We start from the raw sequence: 27,318 nt of genomic DNA on the forward strand, positions 1-27,318 counted from the left end.
TCATTCCAATATTAACCTGATCTTTATGTCCTTTTTCTTTCACTTTGGTTTTGATTTCTCAGTGACTTCTCTTTTAATTTGAATTTCTCCCCTTACTTTCACCCTAATTAGCTAAGAAGACTCAGATTATCCAGTCTTCATTTTCCTCACCCTAATCACTAATCTATCCTTGATTTTTAAAATACTCTAAAATACACTTTGATGATTTGATTGTCTCTTCTCTATATTGAACTCTTGGCCAGTCAATTCAACTCTTTATTATTCTCTATATTCAAGACCCTTGACTCTTATCCTAGTACTGATCATGTCTTGCTAAGACCCAACATTGTATTAATCCACTCTCTATTGTCTTTGCTCATTTCATGTGTTGTTGAATGAAAGTGGAGAAAATTCACAAAACTGTGCTGTGCTCATTATAAATTTATGTTACATAATATCAACTGGGATGTCATTATAACAAAAGGCAATTATTTTATACTTCTATCCAGTTCATTCTCCTCATCCCAGTGACTTTTCCAAACTTTTTTATCCCTTCTCAAACCTCTTAACTTGTGCCTCCCCCAACCCTCTCAGCTGAGAACCTTGCCTCATATTTTACTGAGAAACTCAGTCATTTGCCATTGGTTTCCTTTTCTCCTATCCTCATTTCAGATCATGCAGATGACTTCCACCACTATCTCCTCCTTTGCTTCTGTTTCTCATTTGGAGACTTTGCCAAAACTCTCTACATGCACAAATAATCTCATTTTATCACTATCTTCCTCTAGAAAATTGCACCCACTACAATCCCCACTCTTTAACTTACCTTCAATTTCTTCCTGCCTACTGGTGGGTTCCCTGATGCCTATAAAAATATCCATGTCTCCCTCACCCTCCAAAATGATAAATTAAAAACTCACTTTATCTGAACACCCTAATTACTGTCCTTTTTTTCTCCCATTTTTGCTAAGTCTCCAGAAAGTCATCTATACTCTATGCTTTTACTACTTTTCTCTTTCCTTATCAGATGAAGTTCCAACCTTTTCTACTGATTACTGTTTTTCCCAAAGTCACTTCTTATTTATCAGATCTAATGGCCTTTTCTTAATCTTCATCCTTTTAACTTCTTCCCTCCATATTTTATTCACTTCATGATATTGTCTCTCCTGGTTCTCCTCTTCCCTGTCTTCTCAGTCTTCTTTGCTAGATCTTTATCCAAGTCATACAGTTAACTATAGGTATCCAACAAAGTTCTGCAGTAGGTCTTCTCTCTCTCTCTCTCTCTCTCTCTCTCTCTCTCTCTCTCTCTCTCTCTCTCTCTCATCCTGGATGGTGTTCTCATTAGCTCTCATGGATTCAATTATTATCTCCATGCTAATGATTCTCAGGTCTATTTATCTTATTATGCTTCTCTCCAGATCTCCATTCTTATATCCCTTCCTGTTCTTTGGATCTTCTGAAATTGAAGTTTTATAAAAACAACTTAAACTCAGCATGTCCAAAATAGAAATCATTACTTTTCCCCCTAAGTTACCTCCTAACTTCTCTGTTATTGTCAATGTTATTGCCATCCTTTTGGTCATTCAGGTTCACAATGAGGTGACATCTTGAAATTCTCACTTTCACTCATTTAATTTATTGCCAAGTCCTGTCATTTCTACTTTCCTGACATTTCTCATATAAGTCTCCTTTTCTCTTGTGGCTTGGAGTCTCTCATGAGTCTTCCCCACTCCAGTCTAGTCTTACACTCTGTTGTCAGTAATCTTAAAACACAGGTTTTATTCTTTACCCTTTACTTCCCCTTACCCCCATCCTCCCCCATGAATAAACTCTAGTAACTTTTTTTTTTTTTTGTGAGGCAGTGGTGTTAAGTGGCTTGCCCAAGGCCACACAGCTAGGTAATTGTTAAGTGTCTGAGGCCAGATTTGAACTCAGGTACTCCTGACTACAGGGCTGGTGCTCTATCCACTGCGCCACCTAGCCACCCCTCTAGTAACTTCTAATATCAGTATCAAATATAAATCTTTTGTTTGACTTTTAAAGTCCACTACAACCTGGACCCTTCCTACCATTCTAGTCTTCTTACAAATTACTTCCCTCCACATAGTCTACAATCCAGGAACATTGGCTTTTTTGCTGTTCTTTCATAGGACCCTCCCATGCCTTTTCATTGGCTGCCCCCATGCCTGAATTATTTTTTCATCATTTCTGCCTCCTCACTTCCTTCAAGATTCAGATCAAATCATGTCTTCTGCAAGGGGCTTTTCTTAATCTCTTCCAATATTAGTGTTTTTCTTTGGAAATTACTTACAATTTACAATGTATATATCATGTCCCCCCCCTTAGAAATATGAGTTTCTGTGGGGGAACAGGACTGTTTATGCCTTTCTCTATATTCCTATTACTTACCACTAGGCCTGGAACATACCAGGCATTTCACAAATGCTTGTTGAGTTGACTTTCTTCTCTAATCACTACTTTGTTGTTCCCTTCCCTACTCTCACTTCCATTTCCTATGGTAGTGATAGGAAAACTCTAATATGTAATCTCAAACTGATTTCATTGAGCCCATGAGGTGAAATTGTTTTGATCATGCTTGCTGTTGTCCGGAGGAAAAAAGCCTCTTATGGTAGTAGACTGTTATGGTTAAAGATTTCATGGTAGAACCTTGAAAGATCCTAAAGAGTTTGAGGAACTCAAAAGCAATGAATTCTGATTACTGCTTCAATATATTCTGAGGCACACGGTTCAAATTAGAAAAAAAAAAGAAAGCAGTCTACTTCCATCTCATTTTGTTCTCAGTTATAAATTCTTTCAGTAGCCTTCTTTTCCTCTAAATAAACACAAGAACAAAATCACTAAAGTTTGAAATAAATATCTGAATCTCAACATGTCCAAAGTGAAATTTTGCGCCCAAACCCTTGTCCCCTCCAAACTCCTTATTTTTATGGAGGGCATTACTAATTGTTAGTCAACCAGGTTTGTATCCTTAAAGTCATCTCTGACTCTGCCCTCTTTCTCACACTTCATATTCAATTGTAATTCCAAAATTCTTTTCATTTTCTTCTCTTTTTCACTTTCATGGTCATCTCCCCTATACCAGGACTGCTGTATATAGCCCCTTAACTGGTCTTTCTGCTTCTAGTCCCTACCCAGCCAAAATAGTTTTTATAGGTAAGTCTGATTATGTTACTCTTAAAAAAAACTTTTACTGTTTCTCTTGCCAGTATATAAAATACAAAATCCTCAGCCTGGCATTCATGGCATCCCACAATCTGGCCTCAGTTTACTTTTCCTGATGTATTTGACATTAATCTCCTTCAAATGCTCTAGGCAAAAAGCACCTGTGTATAAGCTGTCTCCTATGCCTAAAATGAACTCCCACCTCAGGTCTACATATCAGAATATTTATTTCATAGGAGACTCCTCTAGATCTCTTCTAATTGAGCAATGCGCTCTCATTTTTCAATCTGCCTCTTATCATGAAATGTTTTATCTTTCCAGGAGACTCAAGGATATTTGAGGGCCAGGACTTTTTGGTTCTGACTTTGTTTTTTGCCTTTCTGTGCACTAGAGCCTAGCACATAGTTTATTTACACTTAATAAATGTTGTGAAACAGAATCTCACCTCATCTTCTTAAATACGCTCTTCTTCTTGACTTGGCTATTTCTATTTAATAGTACCATGATATTTCCAAAAATGCATGTTCAAAACTGTAGTTAAAAGTTCTTTGATTTCTCCCTCTTCTTTGGCCCTCCTCCCCCTTTCAATACTTCCCCTGAAACTATGGCAGTGATCTATAAATTGCTCTCTCTCTGCTCTAATCTTAATCAAACTCTACCAGGTTAACTTTCCCAATGTACATGATGATTATGAGACTCCATTGCTCAAAAAAGCATGAATGGCTTTCCACTTCCTACTGGATAAAGTAGAAACTCTATCGTCAGATGTTCATGGCTCCATAATTCAGTTTCAGTCTACTTTCCTATCTTATTTCACATCATGCAGTTTCACCTTCTCTATACTTAAGTGAAGATAAGATTTGAAAAATTCCACGAATATCTCCCATACAATCCACTGTTTTTTTAAAAAAATTATTTATTTAAGTCTAAGGGGCCAAGTGACTTACCCAAGGTCACATGGCTAGGCAATTATTAAGTGTCTGAGGCAGGATTTGAACTGGAGTCCTCCTGACTCCAGAGCCAGGGCTCTATTCACTGCACCTCCTAGCTACCCCCCCCCCAATCCACTGTTTCTTAAGCCTGGAATTCTCTCTTTCCATCTCTTAAATTACTACTCATCCTTTAAGATTGTCATTTTCAATGTCTTTCTCATGAAGTTTTCCTGATAATCCCATGTTTTACTCCTTTTTTGAAACTCTTATAGTACTAATGATCCTTAATTGTTTCTCTTATGCATATTTGTTAAATGCTTTTGCAAAGCTATATTATTATGTTATATAAGGGTTAGCTATTATTATTTTCATCAGGTTATGTTTGTCATTACTGTTAGATGTATATAGCTACTTGAGGGTAGAAGGGTAGAAGTCTATTCCTTGAGGGTAAGGGATCATATACTTCTCTAACTTTCTCAGTTATTAGAATAGTCCTTCTCAATGAATGTTTGCTGATTGGTTTAGTTTTTTTAAAAATGTGAGTGAAATCAAGCATCTTATGTTTCTTTAAGAAAAATAAAAATAGATTTTTTTTTTTTGTTTCTGACCCTTGATTTTTTTAAATCTCTTTGGTCTATGAGCCTGATAGGAAAAAAAATGTCTTCTGCCTGTGTCCTCACATTCCACCAGCTCACCAGCTTTTAATAATTCATCTTCTCAAACTCCTTCCTTGATACCTTTTCAATCCCTCAATTAAAATTTTTCACATGACATTTTACAACAATAACTTTCACAAAGTCTATAAAAACAACCCCATGATTTGAATCTTGGTTGTTATCTCCAGTATTTCTTTATAATTTTTGATACCATTGTCTCACACTTTTCTTATCTGAGATATGAAGTATTCTCTAACTTCATATAATCTTTGTCTTATGCTTTTTCTCTGTATTTGTTCATATTTCTTCATTTTTATTTCCACTGACAATAAACATTCCCCCAGATTTTACCTCTTTTTTTGCCCTGTATTATTCTTGTATTTTAGCTCTTATCCCCTCACATTCTACTTTTACAGTCCTTTAATACTGGAATTATCCCTATAAACATCCATTTTTCAATTCTAGCCAGTAATTTAATCCTTTCGCATGGAAAGGGCAAACATTTCTCTTAATCCCTACTGACATTTCATTGTGTTGAATCTGCTCACAACCTTCTTGGTCTTTTCATTTGCAAGCAGTTTTCACTCCAAATCTAGTGTAGAGGAATACTGAATAATGATTAAAAGAATTTAAATGAAGCTATTTTTAGGTGATGATAAGAACTAGTATTCAAGGATGGGCTGAAACAAATGGTTGGGAAAAGTCTTCTTATCGTTTAGTTATATCTGACTCGTTCTGACCTCATTTTTTTTTTTTTTTTTTTTTTTGGCGAAGACACTAGATTGGCTTCTTTTTTTAGCTCATTTTACAAATGAAGAACTAAAGCAAACAAAGGTGACTTGCCTTGGAGTCACAAAGCTAGTAAAGGTTTGAGGCTAGATTTGAACTCAGTAAATTGAGTCTTCCTTACTCCAGGTCTGGTACTCTATCTTCTGTGCCACCTACCTGCCCTGGGAAAAGTCTTATGTCAATCCCAGGGCAATTAAAACATCCAGGCTAAGTTTCTACCTTTAAATGATATCTGATGTTGAAGATATTTCTCTCAAAATCTTAGTATTTTATGATGATAATCTCCAATCAAGAGATTTTATTTTCATTAAGAAGAGAAGAAATGGGGCACCTGGAATGCATAATGGATAGAGCACCGGCCCTGGAGTCAGGAGGACCTGAGTTCAAATCCGGGATCAGACACTTAATGATTGCCTAGTTGTGTGACCATGGGCAAGTCACTTAACCCCACAGTCTTGCAAAAACCAAAAATAAATAAAAAAGAAGAGAAAATATACAATGAGAACAAAAGATATCCTGAAATAGCAATCATGGCTACCACTCTAACTTAGGAGCCCCAGAGTCCTAAGCCCTCAAGATCATCTGACATGCCCCAATGTAACATTTTCATACTCCTTGCTCCCATTTCTCTGACAAAATGAAATGAAGCTTACCTGTGGCTGTCAGTAGCAATGAACAATCCTGGCCATTCAGATATTCCATGGCAGTGACTCTTGTGTAACGAGGATTTCCATTGTGGAAGTAGTCCAACTTCTCTCCTTTTTCCCAGTCCCAGAAACTTGGGGAGTATAAGGATAAAATAAGAAATGAAAGCATGTTTTATTAGCAGTACAAAGAAATGTCTAATAAATCAGTACCTTTTCAGTTACAAAGATTTACACTTATTACAAATTAAATTTGTTTTTCTTCTTAGGGCATTTGAATTTTTTTAAATTAATGACTTTACATAATATCTCTTGCTTTTGCAGAGGAAGTAATAAGATTAAATCCCATTACAATTCTTTCTTTTACAAATCTAGTTTTGATGAGACAATTATATGTACACTAAAACCAGGAAACCACTTTATCTTTATAAACAGCATAAAAGCAACATAGTATCTGATTCACTGTCCATTAATCTATAGTTATCACTTTGGGGCCTTACCCCTCTATAATTCAATAGCAGTCAAGAGTAAAAGAGGATGCTTTCAATTTTCAAGAGATTAGTAAAGGATATTTTTATGGTCAGTTTTTGAGAACCCCTGTTTGGACAAAACAGTAGAGAATCAAATTCAGAGATATGAATAAAGTACATAAAATATCAGCATCCTTCAGATTTAAGGTTAAATCATATGGAAGTTAGTATTTAGTTAATACTCAATGAACTCAGGAGAGTAGTTAACATAATCCTTACCAAATACTGTCTTTATCAGCTACAGCTATGCAAGGGGTAAAAGGGTGGAATTTGACCACTGAGGGAACACCAGGGTTTCTATTAAGGAAGATTTGATCATCTAGTCTTGTAATACCTACAAAAAGAAATGGAGAAGAAAGTACATGGTAACTAATCTGAATTTCTATGTTTGTATCAAGAGATTGAATATAGTCACTTGTACTAAGCATAGGGAGAATATAAAAGGATTTATGCTCCTACACAAATGAAATCTGAGCATATCTGAATTTCCTTTTTTTTTTTTTTTTGCAAGGCAAATGGGGTTAAGTGGCTTGCCCAAGGCCACACAGCTAGGTAATTATTAAGTGTCTGAGGCCGGATTTGAACTCAGGTACTCCTGACTCCAGGGCTGGTGCTTTATCTGTTGCACCACCTAGCCGCCCCCATATCTGAATTTCTTTAGCAGATACTCTGTGCCAGCATGGTTGCATCTAATACTATCCTTATTTTTTACCTGTTACACAGCTATTAGACTACAGATTTTATGAGGACAGGAATTATATCTTCTACTTCTTCATATGGGAAATGTCTTCTGGGAAACCCTTTTACATTCACCCTTGATCCCATTCCATCCCATCCTCTGTGGCACATTACATGCACTATCATCTCTATTCTCTAATTTATCTTCAACCTCTCTTTGACTTTTGGCTATTTTCCAGGTGCCTACAAACATGTCTATATGCCTTTCAGCTTTCAAAAGGACCTCACTTGATCCAAACATCCTAGTTAGCTATCACCGTATATTTTTTCTCCCATTCTTGTCTTTTTTCAGAAAACCACCTATACTTAATGCTTCTGTGACCTCTCCTCACCATTGACCTCTACTACCAAATCCACGGACCTTTGCTCAATCTTTTATGGTACCTCTTCAGGTTTTGACACTGTCAATCATCCTCTGTTCTATGATAATGTTTCCTCTGTAAGACATTGGCTCTCTCCTGGTTTGCTTTCTACCTGTCTGAATACTTCTGAATCTCATTTAAAGAGATTTTCTCTTACCTCATCTCACCCTGGATTCCTTCTAAGTAGATGAAAAAGCAATTTCTGGTACTGTCTCCTCTTCCCCCTCTCCTAGGGCTGTTCTTGGTATTATTTTCCATTTACACAGTAAAGATATTTTGCATATTATCTCTCTTAAAGTCACATTAGAATGTGAGCTCCACAGGTTCAGGGAGTGTGTTTTTGCCTTTTGCCTAGTTTTTAGCAGTGTCTGGCACATAATAAGCAAATAATAAATGTTTATTACTTTTAAAAATGTCTGGAGAGGGAATTAAAAGCATATAAAGAAAAAAATCTAGAATCTAAGGAGGGACTTAGATTGCCTCTTGGTAAACGGGCAATGCCATAGGAAATAATGAAAGCGAAGATTTCCAAGATTTCCAATAGTATGAAGTGAAATAGAGTGAAATGAACAGAATCAGGAGAACAATTATACAAAGATAGTAATGTCTCAAAGAAAAACAACTTTGAAAGACTTTAAGATCTCTGATCAATGTAGTGATACACCATGTCTTCATAGGGCTTTTAATGAAGTATGGTAATTCCTTCTTAAAAGAGAAGTGATGATACAAAAGACATAAAATTTTGGATTTAGCTATTTGTGGATTTGTTTTGATTACCTATAATGATTTGTTTCAAGGTTCTCCCTTATGCTCTTCTGAAACTTTTTAATTAGGTAGGACTAAGGGGAAGGAGAAGAAGGAGATTTCCATTCTAACACTGAAAAATGAACAGATCAAACAATGAAGTTCAGAAAGAAGCACAAACAAGCAGGGCAATTTTGAAAGTAAAATGTAGAATATATGTGTGTGTATTTGCTAAAATGCAAGTAATATGCATGATTTTAAATATAATTCTGTTCTGTTTCTGTTTTGTGGAAATGTTCTTATTTTTTTTAAGTCCCAGTTCAGAATTTAAAAAGTCCTGAAATATCAGAATTAGAAAGAATTTCTTGAAGTTAATTTTTAAAAGTACAATGACTAGAAAGTACATAGACCTTATTACCTCAAAAAAAATTGTCATAGGCTGATAATTTAAATGCATTCAAAAAGGATTTGGATACCTTCTGGGAAGATATAGTTAAGGTGGTTCCAATAATGAAATGCTAACCATAGTATTTATATAGCAAGTTGTGTCAAACTCAAATCAAAATAGATGCTTGTATTGCATTTTTTGTTTGTTAAACATTTCCCAATTACACTTTAATCTGGTTCCCACTAAAGTTGTGATTTCTGGCCCAAGTCTGACAAAAACTTGGGCTGGATGGAAATCTCAGATAGGATACAGATATTCCTATATTCAGAAACTCTCTTGTTAATGAGTTTAGGCAGTGACGAAAGAAAGAAACTTGCCTAGTATTATTAGCTGTCTTTTCTGAATTCTGAGATTCCAATATAGCACACTTGAAAAATTTTTGAGGTGATTTAAGCATTCTTGTATGAAGAAGGGTTATAATGTGTATTTGATGGAAACTAATTTATCTTTAGAGCAGAAGGTCAAAGACTTAAGTGACTCAACAAAAAAAAGTTCTGGTATACAGAAAACTAAGGAACATTTGGTACAATACTGCTAACTTGAAATTCTGTATGGACTGTGACTGAACAGATAGATATCTGACAATCTTTAAAAAATGTCTTTTTAAGTTTTTTTCAATTAACACATTTTCACTTCCTCCTAACTCTCCCTCCCCTAATCCTAAAAAAAGGGAAAAAAACAAATAAAACCAAATATGATTAATAAAGTGTAATTTCTATGTGCTATTCATCCAAAAATAGATATCTCTTTTTCATGTGATTCCATGAGGTGGGTAACATTCTTTATCACTATGGTAGGTAGCAGGTGATAGCAAGAAATGATTTCAAATTTGACTTCAGATACCAGCTGACCCTGGGTAGGTCACTTAACTGTTGCCTGCCCCAGTTTCTTCAACTTTAAAATGAGGCTAATGTCAGTACCTACCTCTCTAGGTAGTGAGGATCAAATGAGAGAATATTTGTAAAAAGCTTAGCACAGTGCATAGCACATAGGAGATGCCATGTAAATGCTTGTTCTCTTTATCACTGTTATTCTAGAATTATGGTTGGTCATTGTTTTGATCAGAGAGCTTAATTCTTTCAAAGTTGTTTGCTTGTACAGGATTGTTGTTACTGAATAAAGTATTCGTATTCTGCTCATTCACTATGTATCAATTCATGCAAGTCTATTTGCTTTCTCTGAAATGAGCCTTTATACTACTTCTTTTGGAACTGTAATGTTCCATTATATTCATATACCATATATTGTTCAGTCATTTTTTTTCAACTGATAGTCAATTAGTTTCTAGTAGTTTTACCACTATAAAAAGTTGGCTGGGGGTGTAGTGTAGCCAAGATGGCCACATGAAGGCAGTATTTCCCAAAAACTCCTTCACCCCAAAACTCCAAAAGCCAACAAATTATGATTCTAGCCAAAATTTAGGGGGGCAGAACCTACAGAAAGACTGAGTGATACATTTTCCCCATCCAAGATAACTCAGAAGTTCCACAGGAAAGGTGTGTTTCACCAGGACCAGGGGTTGGAAAAAAGCTGTGGCCACAGAGCAACCCAGCCCAGCCCAGCCAGGGATCACTGACAACAGCTTGAAGGGGCCCTGAGAGAACTCTGCTCTACCAGAATGAGGGTAGAGTGAGGAGTGATGGCTGCAGAACCTGCAATGAGAATGGGGGAACCAGCGTTGCACATCCAGAGCACAGCCCACAGATGATAAGGGGGTCAAGGGAGACTACAGAAATTTCTCTGCTCTCCCTGAGGCAGGACTCTGCTGTTTGCCCACACTCAGATCCAGGTTGCAGTTTGGTCTTCCATACTAAGATAGCACAGTGCCCCCTCACAGCTCCAGGGCAGAGGGGAGTGCCTGTAGTCATCTACATATCAAAGCACAGGCAAAAGAGCTTATGCCCTTGGAGGAATAAAGGTCCCAGTGGGGGTATATTAAAAAAACTCCAAAGTGGGTGTGCCAATAATACTCAAAAGCTCAGGAAGCACCCCCCAAACCAGGCACAGGCTGGAGAAATGATTAAATAGAGAAAAAAAGAATACCATTGAGAAATACATTGTCTATGATCTTAAGAATCCTCTTCAATCTGAAGATGAGGAAGTACAAGCTCCTGAATCTAAAGACTCCATAAAAAATGGAACTTGGAATCAGGCTATAACAGAGTTCAAAAAAGATTTTGAAAATCAAGTAAAGAAAATAGAAGAAAAATTGGGAAAAGAAATTAGATGCAGGAAAAACATAAAAAAGCAGCCAGCAGCTTAGTCAAGGAGATCCAAAAAATGCTGAAGAAAATAACATGTTAAAAACCAGTATAGGTCAAATGGATAAAACAGTTCAAAAAGTTATTGAGGAGAAGTATGCTTTCAAAAGCAGAATTGGGCAGATGGAGAAGGAGATAAGAAAGCTCTTTGAGGAAAACACATCTTTCAGATGTAGAATGGAGCTACAGGAAGCTGATGACGTTGCAAGACCTCAAGACACAATAATTCAACACCAAAAGAATGAAAAACTAGAAGAAAATGTGAAACATCTCATTGAAAAAAATGACTGATCTGGAAAACAGGTTCAGGAAAGATAATTTAAAAATTATTGGGTCCCTGAAAGTCATGATCAGGAAAAGAGCCTCAACCTCATTTTTAAAGAAGTCCTATAGGAAAATTGTCCTGATATCCTAGAAGCAGAGGGCAAAACAGAAATTGAGAGTATTCACTGATCTCCCCTGGAAAGAAATCCAAAAAAAAAAAACCAACCCCCAGGAATATTATAGCCAAGTCCCAGAACTCCCAAGTCAAAGAGAAAATATTACAAGCAACCAGAAGGACACAATTCAAATATCAGGGAGCTGCATTCAGGATCACACAGGACTTAGCAGCAACTACATTAAAAGCTGGTAGAGCTTGGAATATAATATACTGGAAGACAAAAGAGCTTGGAATGCAACTGAGAATCAACTACATAGCAAAACTGAACATCCTCTTCCAGGGGAAAAGATGGACTTTCAATGAACCAGGGGAATTTCAAGTGTTTCTGTTGAAATGACCAGAGCTGAACAGAAAGTTTGAACTTCAAATACAGGACTCAGATGAAGCATAGAGAGTGGAGGAGAAGGGTAAAATATGAGGGACTTAATGATGATGAACTACATGTATTCCTGCATAGAAAAATGATACTGATAGTATTCATATGAAACTTCTCATTTAAAAGAGCAGGTAGAGGGAGCTTATATAGATGAAGCACAGGAGAGAGCTGAATTTGAAGATATAATATAGTGTAGGTTTTTTTTTTTTTTTGGAAGGCAACAGGGTTAAGTGGCTTGCCCAAGGCCACACAGCTAGGTAATTATTAAATGTCTGAGACCGGATTTGAACCCAGGTACCCCTGACTCCAAGGCCGGTGCTTTATCCACTACACCACCTAGCCGCCCCATATAATATATTGTAAAAATGGAGTTAATGGCTAAAGGGGAAATGCACTGGGAGTAAGAGAAAGGAGAGGTGCAATAGCCTAAGATATTTTGTATAAAAGATGTTTTTTCTTCTTTTTACAATGAGCTTTTGTAATGATATGGGAGGGAAGGCAATGGGGAATGAGGGAACCTTCACTCTCATTAGAAATTTCTCAAGAGAGGAAATAGCATACATACTCAATAGGATATAGACATCTAGAGTAAAAAGGAGAGAAGGGGGAAAGGGGAAAGGGGGAAGGGAGGTATGTGGGTGATAGAGAAGAGGGTAGATCATAGGAGAGAAGAGTCAGATTAACACATTTTATTTTTTTTACTTCTCACAAGGGGCTGGGATTGGGTGGGCTGTCTAGGAACATGGAGCTGGGTGGTTGCTGGGTCTCAGAGGTGTTTCATGGGCTTGGGGCCTCTTGGTTCCAAGGCTGGTCATCAGTCCACTGTGCAACTCAGCCACCCTACAGCACATTTTAGAAGAGGGACAGAGTGAAAGGAGAGAAAATATATGGTAGAAGGGAGGAATGTATGGAGGAATTTACAATCAGCAACAGCAACAGTGTAAAAATATGGAAGTAACTTTTATGATGGACTTATCATAAAGAATGTGATCCACCTGAGACAGAGCTGATGGTATCAGAACACGGCTCAAAACACATTTTTTTCCTCTTTCCTTTATTTTTCATGAGGGTATATATTTTTTGGGGGGAAGGGATATTATGATTACTCTTAAAACAAGAATATTTTAGCAATATATAAAAAATCACTTGTATAAAAATATTCATAGCAGCTCTGTTTGTGGTGGCAAACAATTGGAAATTAATGTAAATGTCCTTCAATTGAGGAATGGCTTAACAAAATGTGGTATATGTATGTGATGGAACACTATTGTTCTATTAGAAATCAGGAGGGATGGGAATTCAGGGAAGCATGGAAAGATTTGCATGACCTGATGCTGAGCAAGATGAGCAGAACGAGGAACACTGTGCACCCTAGCAGCAACATGGGGTGATGACCAACCTTGATGGACTTGCTCATTCCATTAGTGCAACAATCAAGTACAATACTTTATTTTTCTTCCTTAGGGATATGATTTCTCTCTCATCAATGTATACCATGGAAACAATGTAAAGACTAACAGACTGCCTTCTGTGGGGGTGTGGGGGAAGGGAAACAAGATTAGGGGGAAAATTGTAAAAAATTCAAAATAAAATAAAAAAAATTTAAAAAAAGTTGTCTAGGGGCAGCTAGGTGACACAGTGGATAGAGCACCAGCCCTGGAGTCAGTACCTGAGTTCAAATCTGGCCTCAGACACTTAATAATTACTTAGCTATGTGGTCATGGGCAAGCCACTTAACTCCATTTGCCTTGCAAAAACCTAAAAAAAAAAAGTTGGCTAGATAAAGGGTTAATATATTAACTGGTTTTATTACCATTCTTTTTTTCTTTAGGCAACTTACTTCTTCAAAAGTGGGACATATCATCAATTTATGACCATCAATCCTAGTTTCATTTCATTCTTATGGTAAGGGGTTTAAGGTGATCAAACAAAGGCTAATCAGGTTGTAAGATTTCAATTTTATAAGCTAAACAGTACAGTTCCTTTGTGTTCTTCATTTTATTTTAATATTCTGATAGTAGGACTCGCGGTATAGTTTCAATCCAAAGAAGTTAAAGGGCAAGATGATACTTCAGTTTCTCAAATTATTAGGATATCATATATACATTAGGGATGTTAACATAACATCAAGTGCCATTAAGGATACAGCTGAAGGACAGATCAGTGGGAATGAAGAGAAATGGAGAATGGAATGGAAAATGGAGAAAACCAATCATCTGAGTATAGGATTCACAATGGATGATACTCTTCCATTTGCTGATAACAGAGTTTATTTCTTTGATTAATCTGATTCAAAGATAAAATTTTGTTTATTTTCAAATAAAGATAATAATGAACCCAAACTCCGAATAAAATAAATAATTAAAAGAAGGCATGATTTAAAATTAGCATTCAGTCATCCTCAGTTTTAAGTATACATTTGTTATTTTGACATCTTGCAATCTCTCATTTATTTATTTTTATAGCAGTTCAAAAATTCTCCTGTCAAACACATCTAATTCCATTTTACTAAGTCTGAGAAAGTGAATCTAATCCGGTCTACACAAAGATGGCCTATTCTGTTTGCAAAATACCAGCTTTGGTTTCCTGAACAAATAGTCTCTGGCTATTAATTGTCTGAGATAAACTCAGTAATAGATTGCCCTGAGAACCCCAAGCTGAAAGTTAAGGTCTCAAAGAACTTTCATTCTCTAAGGAAAATAATTTCTTCATATGATAGTTCAGAGAAGTAAGGTGTTGAGCACTGGTTTCAAAGAATGGTCTAGTTACACTTGGAAGGATATGGAAAGGCTTTCTGGTCCTCCAGATGATACCTGAGTTGAGACTTGAAGAAAAAACTTTTAATAGGTGAGGATGGACTTGTCAATAAAAGATGACTAGTATCTAATTTGGCTGAAATGGTAGAATGTATAAAGATGAGTATTATAAACTAAGGCTAGATAAAGCTACTGGAGGTAGCTGGTAGAGGAGACAACAATAGGGTAAAGAAAAAAGGGAGAAGAAGCATCTATATAAGCCCACTATGGGCCAGGTCACTATGCTAAGCCCTTTTAACAAATATTATCTTCATTTGATCTTCTTAACAACCCTACAGAGTAGAAGCGATTATTGTCCCCAATAAATAGTTGTACAAATTGAAGTTAAGTGACTTGCCCACACAGCTACTAAGTGTCTGAGGTCAAATCTGAACTCAGGTGCCTAGAGTCAGGTTTTCCTGATTCTAGGCATAGCACTGTATCACCAGCCTCTAATATGATAAATTTTCAAATATTTGTGAATATTTTATCTATTTTGCTGAGTGCTACCTCATAAAGATATGAAAGTTATGAAGAAACAAGATTAGCTTTCAATAGTGTACTGAATATACCTGTTAATGAAACATGAAAAAAACTATGTGTAAATGAGGCTATACATAAAAGTGTTTCAGAAATACCACTGGGCTTGAGAAGTAAACAATCATTTGTTATGCTCAGTGGAGCAAGGGTGTATACTAGAACCATTTAGATGTCTGATGAATATTATGGGGTGACATAATTCAGTTTAGCTAAATAACCTAGTTTGGACAAATAAATAATTGTAATGGTATTTGACAAAGGCCCTGCTCTGGCAGTACTGTTTAGCTCAGTTTAGAGTGACAAGAGTTTATCTTATCAAACCCTTCTTATGGCTTGAAAAAAGTAACACATATTATTCATCAGAACCTTATGGGACAGGGAGAAAGGCCAAAGTGGTAAATCAATAGAATCTGTTAAAAGTTTGTAAATTATTGATTTTATGCTAGATCCTTTGACAGCACTGAAGCCATCATCTACAATCAGTAGAGTTCCTCAAAGCCCTGGCTGCTGACTTGCAAATCCCAGGTCCTTAGAGTTCCTGTATTTGCTTCAAATAGTATAACTGCATCATTTCCAAAAGTGGAAAGCCCACTCTTAATTTGCTATCTTACACTGGAAAAAAATAGTGACTTTCTTTTAGTGCTTATTCTGATTATATTGTGTTCTTTCATCATTAGATTTTACTGAATGGTACACTGTACATGCACTATTTCTTTGCAAAGAGCATTTCTGTACTTGTGATGACTAGGGCTAACAAATCTGTAAATACACTATGGTTTGGGTTGTTCAGGAATAATATAAGTAGGTCATTTAATTTTTCTTATTTCTGATGCTTACTTGATGAAAAGCCTTTTGGGATAGTGTAGAGTGCTGTATTTTGATTCAGCAAGGGCCTAGATCCAAATTATTCCAAAAATATGTTTTACCTGGGAGGCCATAAGCAAGTCACTAGATCTCTGTGCTACAATTTACTTGGAATATAGAGAAAAGATACCTATACTAATGAACTTACTGGATTATGGTGAAAGTCAAGTGAAATAATATAGGATAGATAGCATTTGGGTGAAATTCAAAGGAGGCAGCAATAGAGATGATATTGTTAGCAAAGAACAATACAGACTATTTAAATAAACGGAAAAACCAAAGAAGAGTTTGGGAAACAGTACACAATCCTGGTACTGAGGCACTGTATAATAATGATGGGGAATCTGAATTCTCCAATTTTATGTCAGAGCTTTCAAAGAAAAGCAGAGGAGCTAATAATTTCTTGGCTTTTCTTACTATTAAGCTTATTTTTCTAAAACCAAGTTCTCCCAGTTAAGTCAAGAAATATATATCAAGCACTTAATATGTGCTGAGTACCATGCTAAGCTGAGGGGATATAGAGAAAGGTCTAAGACAGTCCCTGTTCTCAGGAGTTCAAAATCTAATGGGGGAGACAACACATAGAAAAAAGCTGAAAAGCCAGAGGTGGGCAGGGGAGAAGGTGACTCGGCAGGAGGGCAAGACGAAGCCTTTCAGCCAGTATAGGCACAGATCTGAGCTGTGAATTTCAGGAGTAGATCACCTCTTCAGAATGATGAGATTCTGGAGATCATAAAAGCAGGAAAGCAGTCAGCTGGGAAATAATGAGGTAGATTACCTGTGCTTTCCTCAAACTAAGGATCTGGGAAGAGCTCTACATGTGTACCCCCTTACCATCTCCAGTCAGAGGGAAGAGAGGCCCCCAAGAACTGGAGGTGCTCAGAAAGTATGAGTTTTAGATTTGATTTCTTCTTGATGATGAGAAATCAATGAAGAGAATGGCTATTTAGGATTACTAACAAAGAATTATAAAATGTTTCAATAGAAATGATGGGAACACTGGGAGAAATGAGGGAAGACATGTATCCTAGATTTTGGAAGAGTAGATTTTATGTTTTCAGAGAAAGGATAAACAGGATCCTATCCCAGCTCCGAAAGGCTAGGAATTTTTAGAAAATGAAATTCTGAAGACATAAAAAAGTAATTCCAATGAGAAAGAGAGAATTTTATCTAATAGGATTATTGTAAATGCACATGGAACTCAACAATCCATTTGAACTTTAAAATATGTATTATTGTGTCAGAGTATGCTAGACAAGAGGAACTGTTCCAACTTTCAAAATAAGGAAGAGGATATTGCTAACAATAGGTTAGTGATTTTGATATGGATTCCTGATGAAATTTAAAATGTATTAATAAAGAGTCAAGTTGGACTAGATGAACTTCCAACTATCAAATTTTGTGTTTAGTGCTTCTAGAATAGGAAGTAGGGATTATCAAGAGTTGACACAGACTTATTAAAAAGACTCATACCAGTTTAATCTAATTTTCATTTTTTTTAACAGGGTTACTGGATTGATAGAACTGGGGATGTAGTACTTATCTAGATTTTAGTGAAGTAAACATCAATCTCATTATTGGAATCAAGATAGAGGTATATGGCCTAAACAAAAGTACAATGAGGTATATTTAGAATTGATTGAATACTTGGGAGCAAAAAGTATTAATGGTTCAATATCAGCTTGGAAAGCAGTCTCTAGTGGACTGGCTCAGGAATCTGCACTACGTTATGTGCAGTTTAATATATTGAAGAATACTTAAGGAAAGCAACATGTCAACTTATTGAACAAGCAGAAGAAACAAAGCTACAAGAGATTACTGACATCTGGGATGATAGATTTAGGATTGTAAAGTGCTTAGCCTAGGGCTTGGTGTATAGTAAGAATGATCTAAATGTTAGTTATTGTTTTAAAAGATTTCAACTGGGTAGGACCTTAAACAGAATCCAAGAAGATGAATTGAAAGAAACATCAAGTCTTACACCTTGGTTCAAAAACTCAGTTTCCCAAATGTAAGGTAAGAAAGGTGTAGCTAGAGAGGAGCTTGTATAAAAAAGATCTGAGGAGTCAGATGATCAAACAGAAAAAGGACTCTGATGTGCATAAATATGAAAGTCTATTCCTTCTGTAGTGGCAAAGACAAGGAAACTATGACAAAACCACCAATTGGAGAATTGTGTATGAATGGAAGAATGCTGCTGCACTGTGAGAAAGGACATAAAGGATAGGGTCAGAAAACTGTGGGAAGACTTTCAGGAACTGATGCAGAAGAAAAGTAAAAAGAACAGGAAAGTAAAAAGAAACAAGACAACAACACTGAAAATCTTAAGAACTAACCACAGCCTTGTGGAGGACCAATAATGAAACATGCTAACCTTCTCCTGGGACAGCTAATGGATTTAAGATAAAGAATGAGATGTTCTACTGGACTAGGCATATCTGTTACCACCCAACATTTTACAGATGAAGACACTGAGACTCAAAGAAGTTGTTAACTGGCCAGTCAAGCAGAATTTGAACATATATTTTCCCTGATTTTAAGTCCAGCATTCTACATTCTGAAACATCTAGCTTAAATCCTAGCAAACAAGCAAAAAAAAAATATAAAACAACAACAAATCTGGGAGTTGTAGCTGATTGCAAACCCAAAATAAGTTAATAGCAGCAGTCCCCAAAACCTCATCATGATGTGGAGGTAATCCTGGTTTCTTGAGGATTATTACAAAGCAAAGCAAAGTTCGAACAACACAGACCTTGACTATTTCATGCTAAGCATAAGGGATCTTCAGGTCAGGGTTGGGGAATGGAGTATCTTGTTTGAGGAACAGCAAGGAAGCCAGTGTCACTGAATTGTAGTGTATATGAAAGATGAGCATGGCAGGGAGGTGTAAGGTATAAAACTGGAAAGGTGAATGGAGTGGGGATGTTATAAAGGGCTTTGAACACCAGAGGATTTTAAATTTGATTCTAGAGATAATATTACTTTAGCATAAGTGTACTGAGCAGTGAGGTGACTTGTTTGCACCTATGATTTATGAAAATCACTTTGGAGGCTGAGTGGAGGATGGGCTTGAGCTTTTTCTAGGGGATGACAATCAGGATGGAGAAGGTATTATACCATAAAAGAGGGATGGAGAACCTCCAGCCCAAGGGCCAAGATAACTGCAGGCAGGACTCAGAATTCAATAAATCTAGGAGTTTCTAGGGTGATGATTTTTAAGTTGATAATTTCGTATCGCCTGAAAGTGATTTTATAAATATCTAAATGGTTTTTGGCAGAAAAGAAGGGAAAGGAAATGGACAGGAGAGATGAGAAATCTGAGTGGTTATGTTAAATGTCTTAAGTGCATGAATGAGCATAATGTGGAAATGAGATTAGACCAGTTTTGCTTGGCCTTTCAGTGCAATGTAAGATCAGTTGTTGAAAATTTTAAAGATTTAGAAATGCTACAAATTAATATTGATTGGAGAAGGAAATTAAAACAACTTAAAAACAATCTATCAGATTGGTTAGCATGACAGAAAAGGAAAATGACAAAGGTTGGAGAGGATGTGTAAAAATAGGGACACTAATGCACTGTTGGTGGAGTTCTGGAGAACAATTTGGAACATTGTTCAAAGGGCTATGAAAAGATGCATAAAATATCACTACTCAGTCTGTAGCCCAAAGAGACCAAAGACAAGGGGAAAGGACCTCTGAATAGAAAAATATTTATAGTAGTTCTTTCTTTGGTGGTAAGGAATTGGAAATTGAGGGGATGCCCAGCAATAGGGGAATGGTTGAACAAGATGTGGCATATGATTGCGATGAAATATTACTATGCTATAAGAAATGACTAGAGGAATGGTTTCAGAAAAATCTGGGAAGACTTATATGAACTGATGCAGAGTGAAGTGAGCAGAAACAGGATATCATTGCATAATATAACAGTAATATTGTAATGATAATTAACTGTTAAAGATTTAGCTACTCTGATTAATTCAGTGATTCAAGGTAATTATGAAGGAATCATGATGAAAAATGCTATCCTGAAAGAGAACTTATGAATTCTGATTGCAAATTGAAGTGATTTTTTCCCACATTATTTTTCTTGCCTTTTTTTGTGACATAGAGGAACATTTTACATTATTTCATATGTGTAACTGATATCATAGTGCTTATCTTCTCAATGGGTAGGGGAGGGATTGGGGGGGGGAGAGAGAGAGAGAGAGAGAGAAAGAGAGAGAGAGAGAGAGAGAGAGAGAGAGAGAGAGAGAGAGAGAGAGAGAGAGAAAGAAAGAAAGAATTTGGAAATTAACTTAAAAAGAATGTTAAAAAATAAAACAAAAAGATTTAAGAAAAACTTCTTAATGATTAAAGCTATCACTTTTGGTGGAGTTGTAAACTGATTTACAATTTAGAATTATGTCCAAAGGGCAATAAAACTATGCATATCCTTTGATCCAGCTAGACCACTATTAGGCAAAGGTATCACAAAAAAGGGTAAAAAACCTACATGTACAAGAATATTTATAGTGGCTTTTTTTTTGTAGTAGAAAGAATTGGAACCTGAAGGGATGGCTTATCAATTGGGGATTGGCTGAACAAATTGTGGTATATGAATGTGATGGAACACTACTGTTCTATAAGAAATTATGAAGGATGGGATTTCAGAAAAGCCTGGAAAGACTGTTATAAAATGATACTGAGTGAAGTGAGAAGAACCAGAAGAACATTATATACACTAATAGCAACATGGGGGTGATGATCAACTATGATGTACTTGCTCATTTCTACAGTACAATAATCAAAGACAATACTAAAAGTCTTATGATGGAGAATACCATCCATATCCAGAGAAGGAAATTATGGAGTTTAAAGGCAGACCAGAGTTTACTATCTCCAATTTTTTTTTAAAGTTGTCTTGTGAATTATGTCAGTTTTCCTCTCTGATTATTTTTCTTCCATTTGGATGTGTTTTTTCTTTCATAATATGAAAATCTGGAGTTATGTTTAGCATGGTTATAGATGTAGAGCCTCTATTCCATTGCTTTCTGACAGGGGGAGGGGGGAAGAAAGGAAGAAAAAATATAAAAAAAAAGATTGTTGAAAACTACTGTTACATGTAATTGGAAAAATAAATAAATGGAAAAAAAAATTAGGGTTATCCAAAAAGGAGAATGAACAGCTTCAGAGACATTGGTTTCTCCTTCTCTGGAGGTTTTCAAACAAATATTGAATGAATAATTATTGGTTATTTTATAAGGGCAATTTTTTTCAGATATAGGCTGGACTAAATGACCTCAAATCCCCAAATCCCTTCAATCTGAGATTCTTTGATATTCATGGAGTTAGGGGATCTGCAAAGCAAATTTTCATGATACTAAAACATTAAGGATATCTCCCAGGGATTCTGTGTATTTCTCTTCCTTCCCATTCTGGATTATGAAAAATGTAAATTGGCATATAGTTTAAGAAGAAAATGTTCAATTGTCCTCAGTGATCCCTCTCATGTGCTTCTCAATCAATTGACATTGATGCCTTATAGCATGAAGTGTTTCTGGTTTTTCAAAGACAATGTCAATAGAGAGCAACATCTAGTAGATTCTACCAATTTCTTGATGCTTCAAATAAGGACCCTGTGATGGAATGTTTCATATAGATTAATCTCGCTAAATCTGCAGGGATTCAATAGATGATTAGTTGCACAGTGATGAACTTCTTAGTCAAAGTAAATCATGAAGATATCGATAAAGGCACAAGAGGGCTTGTGATCTGCACAAGTCAAGAAAGGATTTATACTGAAGAAATAAAAAGAATCTTAATGGGTAGGTTTCTTAACAGAAAAAAAGTCTCCTTTCTACTCCTTAATTCTGATAGTAGAAAAGAAGCAAGTCAAACATAGCATGTCAGGTCTTATATTTGTGGAGATCCCACTTACCCTTCTGGATGATCTGCTGTGCTTGCTTTCTCACACGTGTGTTTCGCAGAAACCGCCACTCCCTCTCTTTTCGGATTTGGCTCTCCAGGTCATGTTCTTCTGGGATCTTGAACAATAATAGCAAAAGATAAAATCAAATTCAGAGGCCTAAAGGAATTTGAAAAAAATCTTCTTCCTTCATTTTCACCTAAATGCTAAAATAAATGATGGAGTTAGTCTGGAGAAAATGGTATTTGGTCAGGGTCAAATGTCTTTTGGAGTAAAAAAGCAGATGGTCAGAATAATGAGTATTTTAAAGGGCTTCACATTTTTAAGTCCTATGATTAAGCAGTTAATAGCTGAAGGTCATTACATTGCAATATTCAAAGTAGAGAAAAAAGCAAAGTATATACATGTGGGCAGCTTGACAGGATTCCTGAAAGAGGGTCTAAGGCTGGTGAAGGCAGTGGGAAGTATATTAGACTTAGTATTGGGAGAACTGGGTTCAAAATCTAGCCTTGACTCTGAACTTGTATAACACTGAGCAAATCATTTCACCTTCTGGTTGAGAATTGTCCCAATTAGGGATAATAATATTTGTACTCAATTAGAGATAATAATATTTGTACTATCTATTTTCCAAGTTAAGAATTTTATAAACCCTAAAGGGCTATCCAAATGTGAGTTGTCATCATCTCTAATATCATTATTAACTTTTGTCATCTTTTTTGAGGGCATTCAGATAGAAAAGGTCCAAGGAGAAGTCATTGCTATAACTTCTTTACATTTGATTTTTTTTTTGGGTAGATAACACAAGGATAAAATACCTACTTTTGAAATTGAGAGAGTACAAGAGCAGCTAGGTGGCACAGAGATAGAGTGCTGGGCCTGGAGTTGGGGAAGCTCATTTTCTTGAATTTAATTATGGCCTCAGACACTAGCTGTGTGACCCTGGGCAAGTCATTTAACCCTGTTTGCCTCAGTTTCTTCACTGTCAAATAAGTTGGAGAAGGAAATGGTAAATCACTCCAGTATCTCTGCCAAGAAAACCCCAAATAGGGTCATGAAAAATCATACATGACTGAAAAACAATAACAACTAGGATATTAGGTATTTGGGGAAGGTTTCCTTAAAAACTCTTTGGGATCAACTCCAGAATAGATAGAATACCAATGATGACATGTGATCTGAATCCTACATGACTTAAATTTTATCTGGTAGGTCCTTAAAGTTTGAGAGCTTCTCCTTCTGTGGTATTCAGAGATTATATGTATTCAGAATAGTGATATTTCCTAAAAGTGTTTTTAAAATTTTGTGGGCCAATATTATATCTGTGATATACTTGATAATGGTCTGTATAGACTTATTTACTAAATTCCTAAGGATATTTAGGTGTTTGTTTTGGGTATTACAAGATGCTAAATTGGGGCAGCTAGGTGGCGTAGTGGATATAGCACTGGCCTTGGAGTCAGGAGTACCTGGGTTTAAATCCGGTCTCAGACACTTAATGATTACCTAGCTGTGTGGCCTTGGGCAAGCCACTTAACCCCATTTGCCTTGCAAAAACCTAAAAAAACCCCAAAACAACAAGATGCTAAATTTTTGAAACTCACAGTGATACACTGCAGAATTTCCACCATTTTATTGCATAATCTGTATCAATGATGATGATATAATGATGATATGATGATTAGTGATGGTGTAGAGTAGGTTGGATAGGTGGTATGTGGTATAGATGGGAGAAGAACACAAAGGAGAGAAAAATGAAAGGCTGGGGATGAGACAAGAGGTATCCTTAATTTTCCTCTTGAGGAGTCACCTTTGCTACTGATTTTACCTCTACTCAGTTCTTTATTTTTACCAATTTCACTTCCTAAAATTTCAAACTGGATTCAACAAGGTGTTTCCCTTCTATTAGACACAAGGGAAGTAATCTCCAGGAAAGTTATCAAGAAAATCTTTCAATTATAAGTCAGTTTTTCATATGTTTCCTTATTTGCCAACTAAACTAAAGGTTAACTCGGACAAGACCCTAGTTCTCTGGTACAATGTGAAATAAGCATGCTATCTGTCTCCTGATGGAGAAATAAAGTCACAAGGTGCAGAAGGAGGCATACAAGTTTTGTCTGACTACATATAACTCTTACAAAGGGGGTCACTCCCCGGGGGGTGGAGGATGTAGAAAGAGAAAAAGAAATGCTTATTAATCAAAAACATTAACTAATTAAAATAACACCCTACTTCTCTAAATACCTGAGTTATTATATAAGCCAACTCTAAAGGCTTTGTCTAGATTCCCATAGTTAGCATGCATGGGTTACAGAAATGTTCTGTGCTATCACATCAGAGCTTCTATGAAGCACAACTAAGGCACAGCCAATACTACTCAAAACTTTTGAACAAGGTTCTGGGAGTAAGTGGAAATGTTGTGGAATCATTAGGTACCTGGGCTCTGACAATAACCTACAAAGCATTTTTATAAAAAACTATTTGGGCTTTTAGCAAAAACGGATGGAAGAGCCATCAGTATATTTTCTGTAGCTATCTTTCCAATGGTGCTATTTTTAAATAAACACATATGTACCAAGTAGAGGAATGGATATATGATTTTCTATTTTAAGAAATAAAAACATGATATTAAGGAGAAGAGCTTAAAGTTGCACTTGTCTACTTTGTATACCAAAGGAACCACTGTTATCAAATTTGGAGATAATAGTAATTTTCAATAATTTAAAAGCATTCTATGATACAATAATTAAAAAAATTGTTGTTTTCTTTTCCCAGATATTGCCTCAAGAATTCTTAGGTTATAGAAACTATATGAATACAATTGAAAAATACTTTTTCATACAAATAAAATCAGATCTAAGCAACTGGAAAAATCAATTGCTCATGGGTAGGTTGAGATAATAAAATAGAAATGACAATTCTACCTAAATCAATCTATTTATTCAGTGCCATATCAATCAAACTACCAAAAATTATTTCATAGAGCTAGAAAAATGATAACAAAATCTATCTGGATGAACACAAGGTCAAGGCTATCAAGATAATTAATTTAAAAAAATGCAAAGGAAGATGATTTATCTGTAACAGATCTAAAACTATATTATAAATCAGCAATTATCAAAACTATTTGGTACTGGCTAAGAAATAGAGTTGGATCAGTGGAATAGGTTAGGTATACAAGATACAGCAGTAAATAACAATAGTAATCTACTGTTTGATGGTTAGGTATACAAGATACAGCAGTAAATAACGATAGTAATCTACTGTTTGATAAACTCAGAGACTCTGGCTTCTAGGATAAGAAATCACTATTTGACAAAATCTTCTGGGAAAAACTGGAAAATAGTGTGGTAGAAGGTAGGTAGAAACCAACATTTAATACCATGTATTCTAAGATGAGGTCAAATTGCCTACATTATTTAGACATAAAGGGTGATATCATAATTAGGAGACCAAGGAATAGTTTACCTGTCAGATCTATGGAGAGGAGAAGAATTTATGACTAAACAAGAGATAGAGAACATTATGAAATGCAAAATGGATAATTTTGATTACATTACATTAAAAGTTTTTGTACAAACAAAACCAATGTTACCAAGATTAAAAGAAATGCAGAAAGCTGAGAAACATCTTTTATAGTCAGTGTTTTCGATAAAGGTCTCATTTCTTTTTTTTTTTAAGGTTGCATTTCTAACCTATATGGAGATAAGTCAAATTTATAAAAATACAAGTCATTCCCCAATTGATAAATGATCAAAGGATATGAATAGGTAGTTTTCAGAAGAAGAATAAAAGCTTTTTATAGTAATATGAAAAATTGCTCTAAAACAGTATTAATTACAGAAATGTAAATTAAAATAACTTTGAGGCACTATATCAAACCTATCAGGTTGGCTAATATGAACAATAAAGGGAAATGATCAATGTTGGAGAGGATGTGGAAAAAAGTGGAACATTCAAACATTGTTTGTGGAGTTGTGAACTGATCAAACCATTCTGGAGGGAATTTGGAACATGGTCCAAGGGTATAAAACTATGCAATACCACTACAAGGGAAAAGAACTCATGTGTAAATAAAAAATTTATAGCAGCTCTTTTTGTATTAGCAAAGAATTAGAAATTGAGGGGATGCCTATTAATTGGGGAATGACTAAACAAGTTATAGTATATGAATGTAATCTAATATTATTGTTCTTTTTTTGAATACTATTGTTCTGTAAGAAATGAGCAGGTAGATTTCATGAAAAAAAGCTGGAACTACAAGAACTGATGCTGAATGAAGTGAGCAAAACCAGTAAAACATTGTACACAATAACAGCAACTTTGTGTGATTATCAACTATGATAGATTTAGCTCTTCTCATCAATAGTCATCAAGGACAATCTTAAAAGAGCTGCTATGGAAAAATGCCATCCACATCCAGAGAAAAAACTATGGACTCTGAATGCAAATCAAAGCATTCTAATTTTCACTATTTAAAATTTGATTTTTGTTTTTTCTTTCTCATGGTTTTTCCCTTTTGTTCTGATTATTCTTTTACAATATGACTAATATGAAAATCTATTTAGCCTGATTGTGTATATAAGTCTATATGAGATTGCTTGCTGTCTTGCAAAGGGGGGAGGGAAGGGAGGGTGGTAGAAAATTTTACAAAACTGAATGTTGAAATAATTGCTGATTGACAGTGAAAAAAATAAAGCAAGATAGATTAAAAAAAGAATCTTGGGTTAGATATTCATAAATTAAAACTGGATATAAAATGTTACTGAATTTTAGTTCAGTGCCTGTATCTGGACCAGATACCAGTTGCATAACCAAGGACAAGTCACTCACCTTCTTTGATCATCAGTTTTATTATCTGTAAAATAGGGATAATAATAATAATAATAATAACTATAGTAGGATTTATATTCCGGTACTGTTACAAGGCTGAAATGAACTCATATATATTTATATATGATAAAGTGCTTTGGAAATCTTAAAGTGCTACATAAATGTCACTTTCTGTCAACAACAATAACAAGGATTCTAGAAATTGCTATTTCTGTTAACACAAAGGTTGGAAAACTTATTCCTAAAATGCTTCTAAGAAGCTGTATTATTTGAATTAAAGTGAGTGTTTCTTCC

The 27,318-nt window shown here is 35.6% G+C and overlaps 1 protein-coding gene across 8 annotated transcripts in view; it reads right to left on the minus strand.

Annotated features, from left to right (window-relative positions):
- Positions 1-27,318, minus strand: part of RPTOR (regulatory associated protein of MTOR complex 1) — a 552,432-nt gene that overhangs the window by 51,572 nt on the left and 473,542 nt on the right. For all 8 annotated transcript variants that reach the window (XM_074224960.1, XM_074224956.1, XM_074224957.1 and 5 more), the window contains 3 exons: positions 22,204-22,309; positions 6,933-7,047; positions 6,193-6,317 (listed from right to left, as the gene is read on the minus strand). In XM_074224960.1, the coding sequence (XP_074081061.1) occupies positions 6,193-6,317; positions 6,933-7,047; positions 22,204-22,309 (346 nt within the window). The remainder of the gene's footprint in view (positions 1-6,192; positions 6,318-6,932; positions 7,048-22,203; positions 22,310-27,318) is intronic.

Source organism: Macrotis lagotis, chromosome 2, assembly GCF_037893015.1.
Source record: "Macrotis lagotis isolate mMagLag1 chromosome 2, bilby.v1.9.chrom.fasta, whole genome shotgun sequence".
Lineage (NCBI taxonomy): Eukaryota > Metazoa > Chordata > Mammalia > Peramelemorphia > Peramelidae > Macrotis > Macrotis lagotis.